We start from the raw sequence: 19,769 nt of genomic DNA on the forward strand, positions 1-19,769 counted from the left end.
GCTGGACTCTTCACCAAATCTTTGAAAATAGGATTTTGGAGGGGGCTTTTTTTGGTTGGTTTAATTTATGCAGGACATCTAAGACCAAGGGACACAGGTTGGGATCTGAAGGCTTTGCTTCATGCCTCGTGTTTTAGTGACACTGTGCTCTGTTTCATAACTCAGCTGCTTGTGGTGCTGAAGATGTTGTGGAGAGAATGTTAGAACATTGTGTGTGTTATTTTCCTTGGGGCTACCAACTGGATTATGTATTGGATTATAATCCAAGTAGGACTATATATCATAATTCACACCTGGAGAATTCCACCCTGTGGAAGATGGAACTTGTTGATTATGAAGTGGGTATCCTGTTCAGACACTCTGCAACAGTCAGTGAGATGGGATATGTCACATCAACTTCTTAGAAGTTCCAGTCCTTCAGAGTGAACAGGATTTTTTTGATGTCTCAGTATCTCTTGGCCTTGAGGCCTGTAGCAGAAACAAGACTTTCTCACTTAAACCTTTTTGCAGAAAATTACCTTTTCCACCAGAGGGAGCTGAGACTCCATTTTTGGGGAGTGTTGACACTGCCGTTTTTACAGCTTCCAGTAATTTCCAACTCTAGATAATCCTCAGAATGAAAATATCTGGTTTTTAACAAGTTACACCTTTGCTGTTTGGTATATTTAAAACATTCAAATGTCATTTGAATATTTAAAACGGTATTCTAAAACTCATTTAAATCAGAAAGCTGCCTCAGGCTGAAGCTCAGCACAGTGTGTTGTTGTGGTCTCGCTGTTACAGAACAAGCAGAATTTCACGAGTTCAGTATTTTCCACTAACCCTGCTGAATGGTGTTTAAGCATGTGGCTGACAGCCGTGGAGCCAAATCCCTGAGCAGGCTCTTTGGAGAGTGAGTTTATCAGGCCTCTAGCTTAAAAAATAGCAACTGGATTTGGAAAGATGAATGGGATCTAATATCTAGTCACTTTTAGAGGGTACGTGCAACTCACTTTCTTTACAAAGCAAGTTCTGAGGAGTGGATCAATTGGGAAACTTCATGTCACAGTCCTTCTTTGTGCCCTCCAGAAAGAGCTGTGTTCTGGCATTTCATGTAACACCAGTGCCACAGACATTTCAATTAGTAAAACAAAAACCTGCTACCTCCTATATGCATTCTCTGTCAGAATGATTACAGTAAACAAGTGTGTGCACTTCCTTTGAGGCACCTGAAAGTGATTAAAAATCCATTTCAAATTAAGAACAAATGTTAATTTCCTTGCTTGCCCCTGCTGCTCACATTCATCTCACAGTCCCTGCTGTTGGTCCCAACTGTTCCTAACATGGGAACTAGGTCACAATTTACAAAACTCATTTGCATCATAATATATGAATCTGAAACTCTTGCAGTTCATTCTGTGATCTGATCGAGCCTGTGGTAGAGGCATAAGACTATATTTAAAATTTTCAGTTTAATGTTAACTGGCAAGTAGGCATTTATATGAAATTGTGATCCTTACCCACTCTGGAGTATGGAGTATGGAGTGAAAGGAAATAACTCTTTTCCTAGTGAAATAAGACTGTAGCCAAGCATTGCTAGTGCTTGAAACAGAAAGTTGCATGACTTGCTGCTATTTCTGAGCAGCAATTCCTGAGAACTCTGAGACCAGCACAAGCTGGAACCACTAAGGAATTGTTACGTAGCTGTTGATATTTGTGTGTAAAGTCCACTCTGTGTCTCAGACAAAGATTGGGTATCTGTCTAGAGAACCCAGCTAGAGCACTTAAATCAGTATAGCTGCATAAGTACACTGCTTTACTCAGACATAAAATTCTTGCAAAATCTTGATAAACTTTGTGCTGAATTAAAACCAGCCAAGTTAAACCAGCATCGTCCTTAAAAGTATTATTTGTATGCCACAGTCTCAACGTTGCTTTATTATTGGTTAACTGACAGGTCATATTATAGTTTCCATAGCCTGCCTAGTCTATGAAAATTTATTTGAAACTTAATCCCAGAAAAATAACTGAATCACTTCCCTTTAAGTTTATGTGGAAAGCCTGTTGCTGTGGATTTTTTTAGTAAGAGACACAAACATTGCATTTAGAGAATAGCACCAAAGGAATGTGAAACACCCAGAGGAAGTTTGTTTTCAGATCTGACTTTTGGACGTCACTGTCTCAGGGAATGGCCTGTTTTGGAAGGCTTGTGATTGGGCTATGGGCTAGACATGTTGGATGGTTTGTTTGTTTGTTTGTTTATAATCATGCTGGTGGATCTTGGTCAGGCTGTACCACAGTGACAAGTACAGTTTTGAATGCTGTAGGAAATTAAAACTCAGCCTGGTGTCTGCTCCAGCTTCAGGTTTTCCTCCAACTCCTTTGGCAGGCATTTTCATGCTGGGAGAGGTGACCCTGCCTGTGTGTCTGGGTTGGCTTTGTCCTCAATTCTCTGTTCCTACATGACCCATGTGGCGCTCTGAGCATTTTCTCATAAGCTGATGTGAACCACAGTCCAGCTGTGAAAGTGCAGGGTTGTGGATGAAGGCTGGCCAGGACTAAGGACAGGAGGAAGCCAGAGCAAGGCTGTAACTGTGCATAAGGTGGTGGTATGTCATAGGCTGTGTAATACTGAAATACAGACTTGATGTTACTATTGATTGCAGCTGTTGTGGAAATCCCTGTTTGCTTTCTGGCAGTAATTTGTAGAGTAGATATATTTGTTTTGCCAGCTGTAACTATACTTGCCTTGACAGTAGTAAACTGTAATGAATAAGAGAAAATGGGTAATAAATTCTCAGTGTCTGTGCATGACAGAGTCAGACACACTACAAACAGTTGTGATCTTTGCACACTCACGAGCCAAGCAATCCTTCTGGATTGTGGCATTAGTTGGTGTCAGAAGTATGGATCTGTGATAAACAGGTCATGGATGCTTGGGAGAAGGCAGTAGAAAAGGCAGTTTTAGTGGACTCTGGCATCTTACATGGATTGTTAATAACATGAATTGTCAAAGACACTGTAATCTCACTGGTCCTACTTCTACATGCTGTTGTCTACAGAGTTGGCTTAGTACTAATGATAATTAGGACATCTATAACCCAAGCATTTGGCTGTATAGTTCATAACCTCTTTTGGGAACTCTGATTTTAACAAAATTGAATTCTTTTTCTAATCCATGTTTTACTAATTCATTCTATGAGTAAGACAATGAACCTGGGTGAAGCTGGTGGCCAAATTTTAACCCCTGGATGGTTCTGGTTTTGTGGCACTGAGATTTCCACCACAGAGGATAGACACTTGTACCACAGCACATCTTGTTCCTTAGGCGTTCCCATCTCAAGTTCTGACATTTAACTTTCAACACAACCATTACCCTGTGGGTAATCAAGGCAGAGTGTTCAACCCTGTACTAGAGGTCTGTGAGGTTTCCAGAATCAATACAAGCTTGTGTTCTGTCCCATTTACATCATCATTTATTGACTGTGCCAGATGAAAATAGAAGTAACAGCACCTATTGCCTGCTCCAAGTGCTGGTGGCCTATGCCTGGTTATGTCTCTGTGGTATAAAAAGGACTTATTTTTTTACCCCAAATGGAGCCTCTTTCTCTGATGCATCCCAATGTGCATGAATCTTTGTTTTCCATGGTGTTTCCTCGGCAGAGCAGACCCTCACCAGGGATGCCAGGCTGATCCAGGTTCCGAGATGCAGAATGGGTTGACCTTGGCTGGGTGCCAGGTGCCCATCCAGCCTCTCTTTCTCCCCTTCCCAGCAGGACACCGGAGAGAATAAGATGGAAAACAACTCGTAGGTTGAGATAAGGCAGTTTACTAAAGCATAAAAAAAATAAAAAAAAAAGACAAGCAGAAGTTTGCGTGCGCACAAGCAAAGGGAAAAGGTCAATCTCTACTTCCCATCAGCGAGCCAGGTTCAGTCACTTCCCAGGAAGCAGGGCTTCAGCATGTGGAGTGGTTGCTCCAGAAGGCAAACATTGTAGAGTAACAAATGCCTCCCTGTTCCTCCTCCCTCCCTTAGCTTTTATAGCTGAGCTGACATCATACGGTATGGAATATCCCTTTGGCTAATTTGGGTCAGCTGGTCTGCTTGTGTCCCCTCCCAGGATCTTGCCCACTCCCAGCCCCTTGATGGGGGGGCAATGTCAGAGGGACAGGTCTGCTGAGCAGTAGCCAAAGCCCTGGTGTGTTATCAACACCTTTCCAGCTCCCACTGCAAAGCACAGCACAGTGAGAGCTGCTAAGGGAAAATGAACTCTGTCTCAGGCCGACCTAATACACTGTTTACCCCTTATTCCATACCATTTGTGTCATACTCAGATCTCACATAATTTATCTTCCGCCTGTTCCATTGTATTTATTTCCCATTACTGGAATGCCTCCTTGCCCACACATACAACTTAAACTACATCCTTAAATCGTATCTACAACATACATTTTCATTAACTACTATCCCCTGTCCTTTCAATGATGGATATTATTTTCCCATTTCATGGGCTTCCTCCATCCCTCCAGATCCATGACTTGGGCTCCATTCCATCAGGATGAGTGGTCAGGACAGGAGAAGTAGCACACTTGCTTGTTGGGCACTGACACCAGCTCAGCTCAATGTCGTTGCATTCTCCTCGCTCCTCGCAAAATTCATTCTTCATCGGTTCGCGTCATTTCTGCTACTTCCTGCAACATACAACTCACACCACAGATTATTTTTCCTCCAAGGTTAAGTGTCCTTGAGGTACACACCAGGTCTCCCCATCCTTCTTCACCACCCACCAAAGACACCCAGGTCATCAGACAAAGACAATCCAATGAATGGACTGACTTTCCCACTTCCCAGGGTGTGCAAGGACCTTATCTCCTCCCACAGTGTGTAGGGGTTCAGTTTGGGCAGGACCAGGGCGGTTACCAGATCCCCTAGTGTTGACCAGCCAAATGGCTTCTGCTAAATTTGCATCCCAGCGCTTCCATGCCCCGTTACCTTACACTCTTTACATAGTTTTCAGCAGTCCATTATAACTTTCAATCTTCCCAGGGGCCTGTGAGTAATAAGGGATGTGACATGTGCACTCAATGCCATGTTTCTTTGCCCAACGGTTTATGAGGTTATTTTTAAAGTGAGCCCCATTATCTAATTCAATTCCCTCTGTAGTACCATGTTGCCTCAAAATCTGTCCCTCAAGGCTGGGGATCTCAAGGTCTCTCAAGCAGTGGCAATGGTTCACAGGGGATGTCTCCAGCCAGCCAGTTGTTGCCTCTGCCATGGTGAGGATGTACCTCCTGCCTGGGCATGTTTGTGGCAATGGCCCAATGTGGTCAATTTTCCAGGCCTCCATCCTGGAACCCCAGCCACTGCCCTCTCTTCCAAGGAGACTGCACTGGTGTGGTGCACTTGATTGCAGCACGTTTCTCGTTCGTGTGTGACCTGTGTGCCACCACTTGGCTGCCTTTGACTCCAGCTCATACTGAAGTTCCAGCATGTCTGGTAAAGCAGCACTCGCAGGTGGTGTGACTTCATCCAGGCCCCGATAGTCCACTGTCAGCCCCCATTCCCCATCACACTTTCACACTGGCCATATGGGGCCGTTAAAAGGTGAGCAAGTCCTGCTGATCACTCCTTGGCTCTCCAAGACTAATGGATGGGGAGTTCATGGGTGGGGGTTACAGAGTCCTGGTTAGTAAGATACTGTTGCTGGTGCAGTCCTGGTAGCAATTGGTACTTGCTGCTCTTCATTCAACCTGTGGCAATTCTACAATGAAGGGATCTTCTGAGAGGCCAGGCAGGGTGGGTAACTGTTTGATCTTCTCTGTATTTACTGTAGCTACACTAAAAGCCCACCAATACCCTTTTGGATCCTTGAAGTATCTGGTCAATGCCAAGGATACAAGGGGCTTCTGAGCACAGTGGGTGCTTTTCCCACTTCTTCCCTGTTTAGCTCACCTTGGCCTCTAATACTGAAAATTCCTGGCATCCCCCTGTCACTCCAAAGATCCAGATGGATTCTGCACTCCTGTGCATTGATGGCATCAATGTACAATGTGCACTGGTATCTACTAAAGCTTTACACTTCTGTGGATCTGATGTGCCAGGCCATCAAACCCACACAGTCCAGTATACCCGGTCATTCCTTTTCCCTTCCTGGCAGGAGGCAAGGACCCTCTATTCCTGTTCCTGGTCAGAGTATTCACTATCTGACCTTTGCAATGCCAGATCAGAAGTTCCCTCATCAGGGTGAAAAGAAGCAATTTTAGTTCTTTTATGTCTGGGAAATCGCTGATTGCCGTCTTGTCTCTCTGTGGCAACTGCACTGGCAGTCTTCTTGGGTGACCCTTTAACAGCTTTCTTCCCTCTCAGTTCACGGACACGGGCTTCCAGCTTAAAGGTGGGTTCACCTACCCACTTCCTCATGTCCTCCCCCTGGTCACGCAGAAAGAACCAGAGCTCACCACGGGGCCTGCGCTTGGGGCTTCCCTTCCCTCTGACTGGGGAAGGAGAGGACCGATCTCTTGGGCTGCCTCTTGGGCTGCTAGCTTGTAGGGATGAGGAAGAGCCCAGAGTTTCTTCCACATTTCGGAGCCAGGAGGATGCCATCTCTATGGTTGGTGTATCCATCTGTGGGTGGTACAGTGATACCAAGCTGCTGGAATAGGATGCAGGGGCGCTTTGAACCACCTTCCTCCACATGGCCATTGTGCATGGGGCATCCTCTGGATCTTCAGGGACCCTGTCACTTTTTAGATCACTATAGATGATTTCCAGCACTGCTAATTCTCTCAGGTGCTGGATACCTTCATCTGCAGTGGTCCACTTCCCTGGGGAGTTCACCAGATCTTCCTTAAATGGGTATCTTGCCCTCACGCTTGAGAGGAGCCGTCTCCAGAGGCTGCAAATTGCTCCTTCTTTTCCAATTCCTCTTTCAATTTCCCGATCTTTAGCAAGGGATCCCAGCTGTTGGGCTTCATGACCTTCTAACTGCTGTCTGCCAGCCCCGTTATCCCAGCATCGAAGCAGCCAGGCAGAAATTGGCTCACCTGGCTGGCGGCTGTAATCTTTTCGCAAGTCTCGAAGTTCTGATGAGGTCAGGGACCGAGTAACTTCGGTTTCCTGTTTGGTTTGCCTCACTCCTTTTGATTTCTTTGTTGAAGGACCTGCCTCTTGATCTAACTCCTCCTTTACTACTGTTACTTCCCCTTCTTCTTCTTCTTCCTCTTCTTCCTCCCTTACTAATTGATGTTGAGGGTGTGTAACTTGTGTTTTCCATTTTTTCGCTTTCACTTCTGGGGCAGTTACTGCAGCTGCTATGGTTTGACTCTCTGGCTCAGCCATTGTGTCCTCAAATGCAGTTTGGGTTCCTGCCTCAACCACAGTCCTCTGAGAGTACTGAACAGTGGCTCGGTAGGCACAGGCCAGGCCCCAGTACAGGGCAAGAAGCTGCTGGTGTTCAGTGGGGTGGGCAAGACACCCTTCTATCAGTTGTCGGGTCAGTTTGTCAGGGTTGATTACCTGTTCAGGTGTAAAGTCCCAGGCAATGGGAGGTGATAACCGCCCTAGGAACCTGCCCAAATCTTTCCATGCACCTTGCCACCCAGGAACTGTATGCCTCAGGGCATCTTTCAATATCTCCTCACCTAAAGTTTGTTTTCTCCTACCCCAGGATGATGCCAGATTCCATGAACTCCATAGCATGCCAACAGTATTAGCTAATATTATTAACAGTATTAAACGGCTTACATAAGGATGAGCAAAGACCATGGGAGCCTGCATTATAAAAGCATTCACATCAGTCACCATCCCCAGAAGATAGCTCCCCACACATAACAAGGCCATCAGTGTAAGAGCAAAGCACAGAGCCATTGTTTTTGTTAACATGTTCCCAAACTCAGCAAAATGAAGAGATAAGCAGCACAGCTGACAAACTCTGTGTCCTGCACAAGAGCTTGCTACTCTATAGCTATGATTTAGTTTTTACTACAGCATGCAGTATAGATACAGATATATAGCTATAGATAACTGCCTTTATCTCACCCCACGTCTGGGTGCCAAAAACGACCGTAGTGTGCTGATCTTGGCCAGGCACCAGGTGCCCACTGAACCACCCTATTGCTGCTCTTCCCAGTGTGACACAGGAGAGAATAAGATGGAAAACAGCTTGTAGGTTGAGATAAGGAAGTTTACTAAAGCATAAAAAAGAAAATTGAAAGTTTGCGCGCGCACAAGCAAAGGGAAAAGGTCAATCTCTACTTCCCATCAGCGAGCCAGGTTCAGTCATTTCCCAGGAAGCAGGGCTTCAGCATGTGGAGTGGTTGCTCCAGAAGGCAAACATTGTAGAGTAACAAATGCCTCCCTGTTCCTCCTCCCTCCCTTAGCTTTTATAGCTGAGCTGACATCATACGGTATGGAATATCCCTTTGGCTAATTTGGGTCAGCTGGTCTGCTTGTGTCCCCTCCCAGGATCTTGCCCACTCCCAGCCCCTTGATGGGGGGGCAATGTCAGAGGGACAGGTCTGCTGAGCAGTAGCCAAAGCCCTGGTGTGTTATCAACACCTTTCCAGCTCCCACTGCAAAGCACAGCACAGTGAGAGCTGCTAAGGGAAAACAAGCTCTGTCTCAGTCAGACCCAACACATTGTCCAAGTGATACTGTGGCCATTGTCAGCTGCCCCCACTCCTGGGATGGGTTTGACAAGCACATGGTACCAGCAACAGTTTATTTTAAAATTTTATATATGTATGTGCACACGTACACATACACATACACACATATATATGCACACACAGAGATATATATACTGGCACGCATATAATCACAGAATCATTTAGGTTGGAAAAGACCTTCAGAATCATCGTGTCTATATTTTTAGTCTGTGCTGCCATCCAATAACCTTAGGAACTGAAAGCACAAAAGGAAGGTTGCTGCCTTTCTGAGCACACTGTCTGTTTTTCAAATACCTGCAGTTAATCATAACCTCTTCACTCCAAGAAAGGGTTAGATTAGAATCATAAAACCAAAGAATCATTTAGGTTTGAGAAAACCCTTATGATCATCAAACCCCAGTGTTACCCCAGCACTGACAAGTCCACCTCTAAACCGCATTCCAAAGTGCTACATCTACTTGCCTTTTAAACACCTCCAGGTTTGTTGACTCCATCACTTCTCTGGGCATCCTGTTCCAAAACTTGACAACCCTTTTAGCGAAGAAACTTTTCTTAATATCCAATCTAAACCTCCCCTGGTGCAAGTTGAACCCATTTCCTCTTGTCCTAAACAACAATTACTGGTCATTATTTTTGCCGCTTTTTAAGTAACTTTATGGTGACTTGTGAAATTGAAATACAGACTTGCTACTAATATTCCTTACTGCTAATATTGATTTCTGCTGCTGTTGAAATATATATTTGCTTGAGCTGGCTTTGGCTAGGATAGAGTTAATCTTTTTTCAGAGCAGCTAGCACAATTTGGATTTTTACTGGGAACAGTGTTGATAATACAGAGACATTTTAGTTACAGCTGAGCAGAGTTTACACAATCCAAGGCCTTTTCTGCTCCTCCCCCAAACCCCACCAGTGAGGATGCTGGGGGTGCACAAGGAGTTGTGAGGGGACACAGCCAGGACAGTCCTGACCACAGGGACAACCCAGAGCATATGGCATCATGCTCAGCACATAGAACTGGGGGAAGAAGGAAGGAGGGTATGTTCACAGTCATGGTGCTTGTCTTCCCAAGTTAGGCGTGAAGGAGCTCAGTTTTCTTGGGACTGGCTGAACACCTGTTAGTCAGACTCTGAAGGAATTAATACCTTGTTTTGCTTTGCTTGCATGCAGCTGTGGCTTTACTTATTGAACTGCTTTTATCTTGACCCACATTTTCTCACTTTTTTACTCTTCCGATTCTCTCCCCTATCCCACCGTGACAGAGTGAGAGAGTGGCTGTGAGGGGCTGAGTTGTCAGCTGGGGTTAAACCACAACAGCCTTACAGTAGTTATTTGTAACAGTAGTTATTTGCTAATCATCAGTATGCTCACTTTGATAGTGGTGACTTGTATTAAAATGCAATAAAGTAATTCAGGAAATAAAGCCTCCATGTCCTTGTGCATGACAGGGTCCCCCAAACCCATGGTTGCAACCTTTGCCCTCACACAGATTGGTGATCCTGGGTCGTGGCAGCTGAATGGACAAGTTTCTGATGGGCTGTATCCAGTGGACACCAGCATAATCTAGTGGGCATGCAGAAAGGGACGGGATGAAATTAACTCCTGTGTCTCTGCTGTCTAGTTTTGACTTTTGCAGGCTGGGAGTGGAGAGGAGAACAGCAGCCAATTCCAGTTTGTGTGTTCAGGTATGGAGATGGTGCTGGAATACATTGCTGGGCTGCAGATGCAGTGAGTTACCTCACTGTGGCATTTCCTGCAGGCAGCTTAGTGATTTTTCTCTCAACATCGTAGCTCCTTGGCTTTTCACTTGGCTGGAGAAACGCAAGGTTAAGTAAGTTCAAGAGTGTGGAGCATTCATCTTCCAGAGCCTGGGCTTTGCCTTCAGCTGCTGAGCACCTTCTTAGTCCACTGTAAAGGGCAATGAGGATGCAGGCAAGCATGCTTCACTCAGGCTTGTGTAACAGTTCTGCATCTCCACAATTAACAAAACAAATATTGCTGCCATTGGCCTTGACTTTTCCCAAGGAATGATGCTGTCTCCTCCCCCAGACCAGCAGCAGAGGGAAAAGGCAGTGGTGAGCCCCAGCAACCCTGCAGCAGCAGCAGTCAGTTGTGGCTGGAGAAACAGGAGGAGATGATGTTGCAAGGGCATCCGGATTCCAGCTTGGCTAGACAAGCATTGACATTTTTCCGTCATATTTGACCCGTTGATGCCTTCAGCTGGAGCTTTCATTCAGGAATGCTAGCTGTGGTCAGGCTGCATGTATTTACAGACACAAATAAGCTGCTGCTGACTGAAATACACCATTCCCATGACTGTGCTTGGCACTACCCTTGCAAGGGTAAAGGCAGATCTCCTTACCCAGTAACGCAAACCCTTAGCAGTGCTTCCTTACCTTTTTTTAAGATGTAACCTCGTGGAGAAGCTGAATTTGGGGGGCTGCTCTGCACTGTCTGTTGCAGCACCACAGGCAGCACTGACATCAACCCTATTCCTTTCTTTTTGTACATTGGCCTAGTAACCAGGCCTGTGGCACCCTTCCCTTGCTTATTTGGTCCCACATTGCACCCTGAATACTCTGCAGACCAGTCTGCTTTAGAGCCGAGTTGTCTCCCTGTGCAGGGGAAAGAGGGCACTTGCAGCCCAGTCCCCAAGCCTTTTCTCTGCTTTTTTCCACTCTCCCTGCCCAAACCACCCCTTAGCAATGAGTCAAATCTTGGCTCCCTACAACTGCCTGCATTGCCCAGTCTCTCAGCCCTAACCCAGTGTTGTGGGAAATGCCACAGCACAAAGGTAATCTGCAAGAGTGCAAGGGAAAGGGTGGCAGGGGGGCACTGCCTGTGCCTCTCCTTTCAGAGTGCAAAGGGGTGGATTTGTTTTTAAACTCCTCACAAATTAACTGAAGCAGGACTGTATTCACAGCATTTGCTGCTTTGGGTGGCAAAGCTGGTTTAAGGCATTCCTGCCCTTCCTTTCCCTGGGCTTTCCTTCCTGCTCCCCCTTTCCGTGCCTGAGGCAGTGTGAATTGCATGAGGCAGCCACGTGAACCAAGCTAAAACTTGCTCTGTCTCCTTAGGCTGATTATTTTCTGACTGCTTTCCATTTTTATTTTTGTGTCAGTGATGAAATCTCTCTTGCCATCTCGGCACGTGGCAGTGGGATGACCACAACCCCCAAATTTGCCCCATGGATGCTCCTTTCCAGGTGGCAGGGCTAGTCCCAGGTATTCAAAATGCAATTTCTCAGCCTGCAAACTTCAGCCTGGACTTCATTATTGTGTAGGAGAGGTGGAGCTTTGAAGAGCTGCCCCTGTGCAGTACTCAGGCCTGTCCTGCTGCTGGTGGTGCTGCGGGAAGGAGGCGCAGCCTCCAGCCCACCCATGGTGGGTTACACGAAGGCAGCATTTCACCAGAGCCTGCCCCTGCACTTGTTTTCAGATGGGTGTGTGCACCCTCCTCCCCTGCTAGGGCAGATCTAGTGGAATCAGGTGGGAAGATGGTATAGATTCCATTTGCCTGAGGTTTTGAGTTTTTTACTCCACCTGATCAGCACCGATGCCGCCACTTGCTGCCCTCCTAAAAATCTCAGTTCTGAGATATTTTTAGTATAGTCTGCTGCATTTCTTCAGGGCTGCTTGTAGGAGGGGGTGGGCCATAAAGTTCTTGAAGGAGAGCTGTTTTTACTGAACAAATAAGAGCTTCTGTTTATAGAGGCAAAAACACATAAAAAAAAATCCGGAAGGATGGGCCCATGGCCCTTTTCCAATGAGAAGAGCAAGTCAAAACAATGAACACCATTTGTTTTTGCTTTTCCCTGGCAAGCTTCCTTCATCTGACTATTCCATGATCTGTTCAGGGTGAAGAGACAAGAAAAAAAGAAATTTAAAAAAAAAGAAGAAAAAAAAAATCCAGGCAGTAGCAACTGCTCCAGCTTCTCTCTCCTGCAGCGGCTGCAGCCCTGTCTGTGTGGGTTTAAAGCTACAGCTGTCAGCAGGGTAACCCAAACCCCAGCTCCAGAGGAAAACAGACAGGGCTGGGGGAATGGTTTTGGGGGAAAAATTAAAAAAAAAAAACAAAAACAAACAAACAAAAAAAAACAACCCAAAGCAAAAGATATGTTGTGAAGCAACAACACTGGTCTTTATCCAGCTCCCTTTCCAGCCAAAAGCTCGGGGCTCCCCTGTGTTTCCAGCTGGGCTCCACTGGACCTCACAGCAACAGCCCTCTGGTAAAAAGTCAGCAGTGGATGAGCTGCTGTGTGCTCCCAGCTGCCCTCCTGTAGCCACCCGGGCTGGACTCCTACTTGCACATCGTAAGGAATGGGTGTTTGTATTAATTTCCTCAGGCTAAACTCCCTTTTCATTGGGCTCCCACCAATTTCCAATCTGTTTAACACCATTGGCTCAGAGCAGGAGCTCCCTGAGGCACTCCCTGCCCCAGGTCAACACCAGTGTATTAAATCAACACAACTTCTGTGGCAGTCCCTGCAGCTCCAGCTCCATGTTTTATAGCCATGCTTTGACTGATAAGACTCTATTAATAAATCCATCAAGCAGCACCACTGCTGCTGGCAGGAGGAGCAAGCTCCAGCTCTGGTGGGGGGGCTCAGTAAAGAAACAATCAACTCTACTCACAGCATCATATATGCACAACTGTTTTATTTTCGGGTTTATATAAAAAAAATCCTAAAGACTGCAGAGCTTTTTTATCCTAATTTTTACACATATGGTTCCAAGACCCTGTTTTCAAGCTAATTCCCCCCTAACAACTTGTGATGGAGTGGGTTCCCCTGATTTTTGACCTAGTCACCTTTTCTAACGGGATATGTCTAAAGCTGCAATATGGCACTTGGTTCACTTAGTTGGCAGGTTTAATACATCTGGAAAGCTGGGGTATGGAGATGCACACGGCTCAGAGTCCATCAACACAGGCAGGCGTCCTGCCCTCATGTCTGTGCCTCCAGAATGAACCAGACCTTTCTCCTTACTGTGCAAATAACAGGCTTTGGTCATCGACCAGTCCCGTCGTAAGGGATTCTCGCCCCTGAAGAGAATCCCATCTTCAAGTGGGGAAGCAGCCCGGCCATTGAAGCAATTGTCCATGGCAGTGCCAGGCACTGAGACCCCTTCAGTCAACTGTACCATTGTAAGATTTGTTGAGCTTGTTGAACGTGAACTCTACGTTATGCGTGGAAATCGGCTTTCGGTAGAGAGGATTGGATGCCTTTGGAGAAAGGAGCAGACAAAAGAACAAAGATGAGGAACAAAGTCTGTGTCATGGTAAAAACATAACAATTAGTTTGGTGACAGCACTGTGTTTGGCTTTGAGTTAACTGAACATTTGGATCCAAAAGCAGTGTTGTTTATCCAAAGCTGTCCATCAGACTCACTTTCCATCCTGCCCGCAGGCAGAGGCACTGCCCTCCAATGCCTCCACCCAAAATGCATCTCCAATGCATCTCCACCCAAAGCCTCCCAGAAGGGCTCCCTCACAGACCTGACCAATGTGGCTGCCACCACAGTCTCCCCTTCAGCCTCCAGCTCTGCTTGGAAATAGATGATGAAACCAAAGGCTGAGTACAGATGTGCTAAGCATTTATAACTTGCCTAGGAGAAGGCCGTGCAAGATGCTGGACCCTGAAGGCACCACAGGGCATGAACACCTGCATCCTTAGTACCTGCCACCCTTCTCCATCACTGCAGAGCTGGTTGCTGCCAGAGCATCCTAATTACCCCCCCATACACCAGCAGCACCCCCAGCCCAGGCTCACCATTTCATATCTGGCGCGAGAACGTTCACTCTGGAACCGGTCGAACTCCCGCCTGTCGTGAATGGTAACCAGCAGCTTCCAGAGCGCCAGCAGGATGATGCCGATCAGCACCACGCTGCCAATCACTGCCAGCACGATGGTCACAGCACTGGGGGCTGAGCTGCAGGCTGGCAGTGAGGGAGAAAAGCTAATTAGCTCTGGTGTGAGTGTATCCCGGATCAGGATACCGGGATGTAATAACTTGGACTGCAGCCTCTGAGCAAGTGACCTCAGGCAGCACTAGCAGCAGTGGCTAAATTAAAAAAAGCAACAGTCCCCTCTGAAATCAAACTGGGTTTTTTTTTTTGTTTGTTTGTTTTTTATTAAATAAATTCCTGGCTAGAGGCAGGTCAAAGGGACACCTCTCATGGATGTCACTAGAGCTAGCATGTCACGTTGTAGGGCTGCAGTGCCACTGTCCAACAGTGACGCAGTGTTTTAATGCCAGGTCACCCATGTGGGACATTAAGGTGCCTCTGGCAAAAGCCAGCTCAGCTCCTCCCACACAGAGACAGGTGATCACTACAGACTTTAAATAAGGACATTAACTGTCAGCTAATCAACTGGTCTTTCAATTAAGTGCAAGCTGCAGCACAATTGAAATAGAACATGAGGAATCTCAGTCTTTCCCATATTGGCCCATGCCTCAGAGGACCAGAGCAGATCACAAGAAGCTACTGCTGGATGCTTGCCAGCTTGTCCTGCAACACCACAAGGGGTTTTCTTTGAGCAACTGCATTGCATATGATTAAAATAATGCCAGGAAGCACAGCTGTCTGCACAGCCTGTGCAGGGAACAGGGGAGGGGAGAAGGGACACCCAGCCCCCACACTGTCTGCATCAGAGCTCTCTGGCAGTGTGGAAATCCTTAGGTGGTGCAGGGCTTTCCCAATATCCTGACTTAACTGACAGCCACGCCAGGTGTCCTCTTTTGATGTTTTTGCTCCCAGAGACTTTATCTCCAAATCAAGCATGCTTTGTGCCTGCTTCTTTCTAACTTAAATAGGCTCCATTTAATTCAGCCTCCTAAAGCTCTTCAGCCACTTGCTGGCAATGCTGATGGCTCAGGTGCAAGGTTTACTCTCACAGCTCTTTTTTACTAAATTAGGAGCATTTGGAACTGGGTTTCATCACAGTGAAACACTTCAGTTTAAATCACCCTGGCTTATCTGCTCACACATGCAGCCAGCCTTTCTGCAACCCATCAGGCTCCCCAGCAGCTCATCATCTCTGTCACACAGTGCTGTCAAAAAAGAAACCCAAGGGGGTGCCAACCTGGCTCCTTGAGGACAGTGAGGTTGGATTTCCCACTGGGAAGCTCCAAGTAGGTGAACTTCATGACACAGTTGTTCACTGGGTAAGCACAGAGGATTGCATTGGGGTCATCCGTTTCTGGAACCAGACACAAGAATCACAGGATTTTCTATAAGTTTTTATATATTTTTAAAAAATCCTAAATACTGCAGAACTTTTGCACCCTAGTTTTTCAAATAAATGCTTCCAACACCTTCTATTTTTTAACATAATCCCCCCCTAACAACTTGCAAAGATATGGGTTCCCTGATTCTGAACTAGTCACTGTGTCTAATAGGCTAAGTCTCAAGCTGCAATACAGCACTTGGTTGACTTAGCTGGCAGGTTTAGTATTAGGAATTAGCACATCTCTCCCCTGAAAGATAAGCAGAGCTTTCCAGGGATGCCTGGGAGCAAAGGAATGGGGAGTAAGCCTGGAAAGCAGCACAGTTTGATCACAACTCATACAAATTGTAACTGAGCAGTGTCCAGATTTACTGCTTGAGAAAATGTGGCACTTGGCAAACACCACATAGCAAACAGACTCAACCTCACACACACACATTTTTTCTTCATGCAAGTCTGCTTTGGCCAAAAATGGCGTTTCCTTCTTAATTTGCTAAATTTCTTGAAGAGTGGAAGGGAAGGGAAAGGGAAAACAAGGGGCACCGACTCAGGGCCAGCAGCAGCAGCAGCAGCCCATGGCCAGCTTGTGCTCCAGCTGTACCGAATGGTTCCAGCTCCGGAAACGGCAGAGAAGTTTGTTTTTAAAGAGTGAGATAAAAAAGGAAAATGGAAAAGGGGAGGAGTAAGGGAGGGGGAAGGGAGGAGTTGGTTGAAAGGATGATGTGTAGATGTGGGAGTTGCAAGAAATGAGAGGATTTTCATTCCTGGGACCATGCACTGTGTGTTTGTGTCTGACACACCATAGCACCGGACAGAGCCTGGTCGCTGTGAGGTGCTGCCTGAGGAAGGCTGCTTCACAGAAACAATTTAAGATTGAGCAAAGCCAACACCTAAAGTTTGCAGATCTAGCCTAAGGGGTGATATTACAGGGACAGTGACTGGAGAGAGTTGGGGAAGCATCTCTGGCTGGGACAGGAGCACAACTGCAAGCCTGCAAGGGCTGAGAGTTTCATGGGAGAGGAATTTGGGGAGCCAGTGCTGTCGGCTGGAAGACATGCATGACCTTGTCTTAGGCACCTGGAATTAGCTTTCCACAGCTCTTGTATCCATGCCTGTCATGCTGAAAAATTATCACATTAATGGCCACTGCTATGCCAGCCCCTTAGCTCTCTCCTGTCTGTTTGTTTTTCCTTTCAATGCTTTTGACCTGTATCCAATTAAAAGATTAATACCCCCCATTTCAACAGCTGAGCTCAGATGCAGCTGCCCCTCTGGTGAGTCCTGACACGTTCCTGGTGTGGACAAACCTCAGCTGTTCCTACCCTGGGACCAGAAAACCTGCTCTATCTACAGAGCGGTAGCAAAGCATGGAAAAGTGCTGATTGTTACAAAGCAAAGTACTGATTAGATTAATAGAGATAATACTTCCATGTTTCTTGATTAATGCCCTTTTGAGTTGAGCAGCAGATCTTAGTTCCTGCAGCTCTAGCTGCTTTCACTCCCATCCTTGCACCATTATTTCAGTAAAAGATACAGTGATCTAAGTCTCAATAGTAATGATTTCTGTTGATCTTTCCTAGGTTTCAGAGATCAGATGTCAACAGAGAGAGGTGTGAAGGCTCCATTGAGTTTTCAGGTCCACTGATGTGTGCTGCTGCCAGGTTCAGCTTGGAGCAGGACCTGTCACACTCCTCTCACACTGAAAGCTCCTCTCTGGAACTGTCAGGAATGCCAAGGTAATACTGCAGAAGTGAAGGAGATCCTGCAGAGTCCAAAGCAAGGCATACAAGCCTCCCTTGAGGCAGCATTCTGGCTCATGAGTCCAATGACAGAGCCTCTGCTCTACAAAGCTTTGAAGCCCTGACTGTCATTTCCAGAGTCAAAAAGCAGCTGGGGTGTTTGAGGCTGTGTTCATTGCAATTTGATATTTAAGAAGGTCCCATCATCCTCTGCCAGGACAATACAGACCTATGTATTCTGTGAAAAATATCAGCATTCTGCCTTTCAGTCTGGGACTTGTAATATGTGCTAAATTATACAAAAGCACTTGAAAACCAGGATTTGGCCAAGTCTGCCTGTGAAGGAGTCCATAGTCCACAAGAACTTTAGGAATATTTTGCCTTTCCTCTTTCTCTAGCAGCCCAGATCTCCAAGCCACAAAGTGCCTAGAGCTCCCAAGATCTCAGCACTATGTGCAATCTGACTGCAACAGTTCAACAGTAGCATAAGTGTAATTCCCAAAAATGTCTTAAAGCAGAAATATGGCTGGTTTGTTTTTTTTTTTCTCTGAAAACCATGCAGGGGGCTGACAAACTACAGCCCAGCCTCACCTTCCAGGGAGCAGGCAGAACAAAAGCTGACTTTGGCATAGTACACTAACCAGCCAGGAGGGATGAGCTTTGATCCCCAATATTTGCTGGCCAGACAGGTATTAGAAAGGAGCTTTGTGTGTTTTGAACTTCCAAGCCTCTCACAGTGTGCTGCTGCAGGTGCACTCCCTGCTAAACTGCTGGGTGAATGGAGAGAATGAGGGTAAGTGTCCCAAAGGGAAGGGTAGGAAACTCCACTGGTCATAATTTAAACGCTGGACACTGGATGTGAGAGGAGTCAATGGGAAAAACATCTCCTGCAGACAGCTTAGGAGGAAGTGGGGGAAAGGCTGAGCAAAGTGCGGGACTCCCACCTCTATAAACTAAGGAAGAGGAGGAAATGCCAGATGCAGACAGTAACTTATCCCTGCTTGATCTATATCCTTCCCTCCAAGAGATACTGCTAAGGCCAAGATCAGGATTGTGATTAAATCTGTCACAAGTCTGGATCCTCTCTACTCCCCTAAATAGCAACCAGGGATTCCCAGAACATATGTTGAAAAGAGCAGGGAGAAAGTCATCTGCTGAGAGATGCCCATGTGGGGTGACGTCTACAAGAGGACACAAAGGGCTGGAGATTACCAGGTGGACTTGTAGCAGTCAGTTCCACCAAAGCAAAACTCAGCTTTGCTTTCTCTTACAAGATCACTTCTTCCAAAATAAAACCTCAGAAGATTAGAAAACATCTTTTTTTGGGTGACACTGTCCTTCTGCACTCTCTCACGACTCATCTCATCTGTCTCATGTAACCTCATCCCACTCTCTTTGCTCCCTGCACTGGCAGTAGTGATTAGATGTTATTTAAAATCAAAGAGTTTTTTTACTTCAGTATGGATTACAGCCCAGAGAGAGCGTCACATACACCACACATACACACACTACCTACGCACATTTCTTTACAGGTAAGTCTTAGTCTAGTTAAGAAAAGTTCAATGCCACTGCCACCAGTTCCCACCACCTGCAATCCTGCTGCTGCCAACTCACCAAGAACATCCACAGTAGTGATGATCTCATCCTTGCAGTGCTTTTGGCAGGTTTGGTTATCAGCCAGTCTTCCTGAGTTAAACAGCTTGCATTCAATGCAATCCCTGCAGGGACACACAGAGGGGAGGATTAAGGACATGTCAGAAAATGCATGAGAGCATGAAAATGCATTCACCCCTTGGGAAGAGACTCCCTGGGTGCTGGTCTGGAGGCTGCACATCTGCACCACAAGGAAGGAACAGCTTCAGGGCCAAGCATCTCTGTTGCAAGGATGGATTTATTTAGGATTCAATGAAGGTGCAAAGCAGCTGGTAGGTTTGGGATCTGTTTGCCCTTTGGATGTCAATTACTGCAAAATCCATCCTGCCTGAGATCAAGGCAGGCAGTCCTACTGCTCTGTGCTAGTCTGAGGCACCTTCATTGCTGTGAGGCAGGGGCAGTGATTCAGATTCCAGTCCTCCCCTCCTCTACAGCTCTCTGCACCCAGACATCTGCAGCTCAGAGTACAGCAAAACTGGGGTTGCCAGTCTTTCCTGCAGTGAGAC

The 19,769-nt window shown here is 46.4% G+C and overlaps 2 protein-coding genes across 11 annotated transcripts in view; both read right to left on the bottom strand.

Moving 5' to 3' along the window:
* Positions 1 to 3,788: 3,788 nt before the first annotated feature.
* LOC147652279 (uncharacterized) lies at positions 3,789 to 10,093 on the bottom strand. Its single transcript, XM_086897905.1, has one exon. The coding sequence runs from the start codon at positions 7,859 to 7,861 to the stop codon at positions 6,152 to 6,154; it is 1,710 nt and encodes a 569-aa protein (XP_086754031.1). The 5' UTR covers positions 7,862 to 10,093; the 3' UTR covers positions 3,789 to 6,151.
* A 3,188-nt stretch (positions 10,094 to 13,281) lies between these two features.
* Positions 13,282 to 19,769, bottom strand: part of ITGB5 (integrin subunit beta 5) — a 64,720-nt gene continuing 58,232 nt past the window's right edge. For all 10 annotated transcript variants that reach the window (XM_086897902.1, XM_086897900.1, XM_086897898.1 and 7 more), the window contains 4 exons: positions 19,225 to 19,328; positions 15,728 to 15,844; positions 14,414 to 14,580; positions 13,282 to 13,866 (listed from right to left, as the gene is read on the bottom strand). In XM_086897902.1, the coding sequence (XP_086754028.1) occupies positions 13,771 to 13,866; positions 14,414 to 14,580; positions 15,728 to 15,844; positions 19,225 to 19,328 (484 nt within the window). In that variant the 3' untranslated portion in view covers positions 13,282 to 13,770. The remainder of the gene's footprint in view (positions 13,867 to 14,413; positions 14,581 to 15,727; positions 15,845 to 19,224; positions 19,329 to 19,769) is intronic.

The sequence above is a fragment of the Cyanistes caeruleus genome, chromosome 7, assembly GCF_971803275.1.
Source record: "Cyanistes caeruleus chromosome 7, bCyaCae1.hap1.1, whole genome shotgun sequence".
Classification (NCBI taxonomy): domain Eukaryota; kingdom Metazoa; phylum Chordata; class Aves; order Passeriformes; family Paridae; genus Cyanistes; species Cyanistes caeruleus.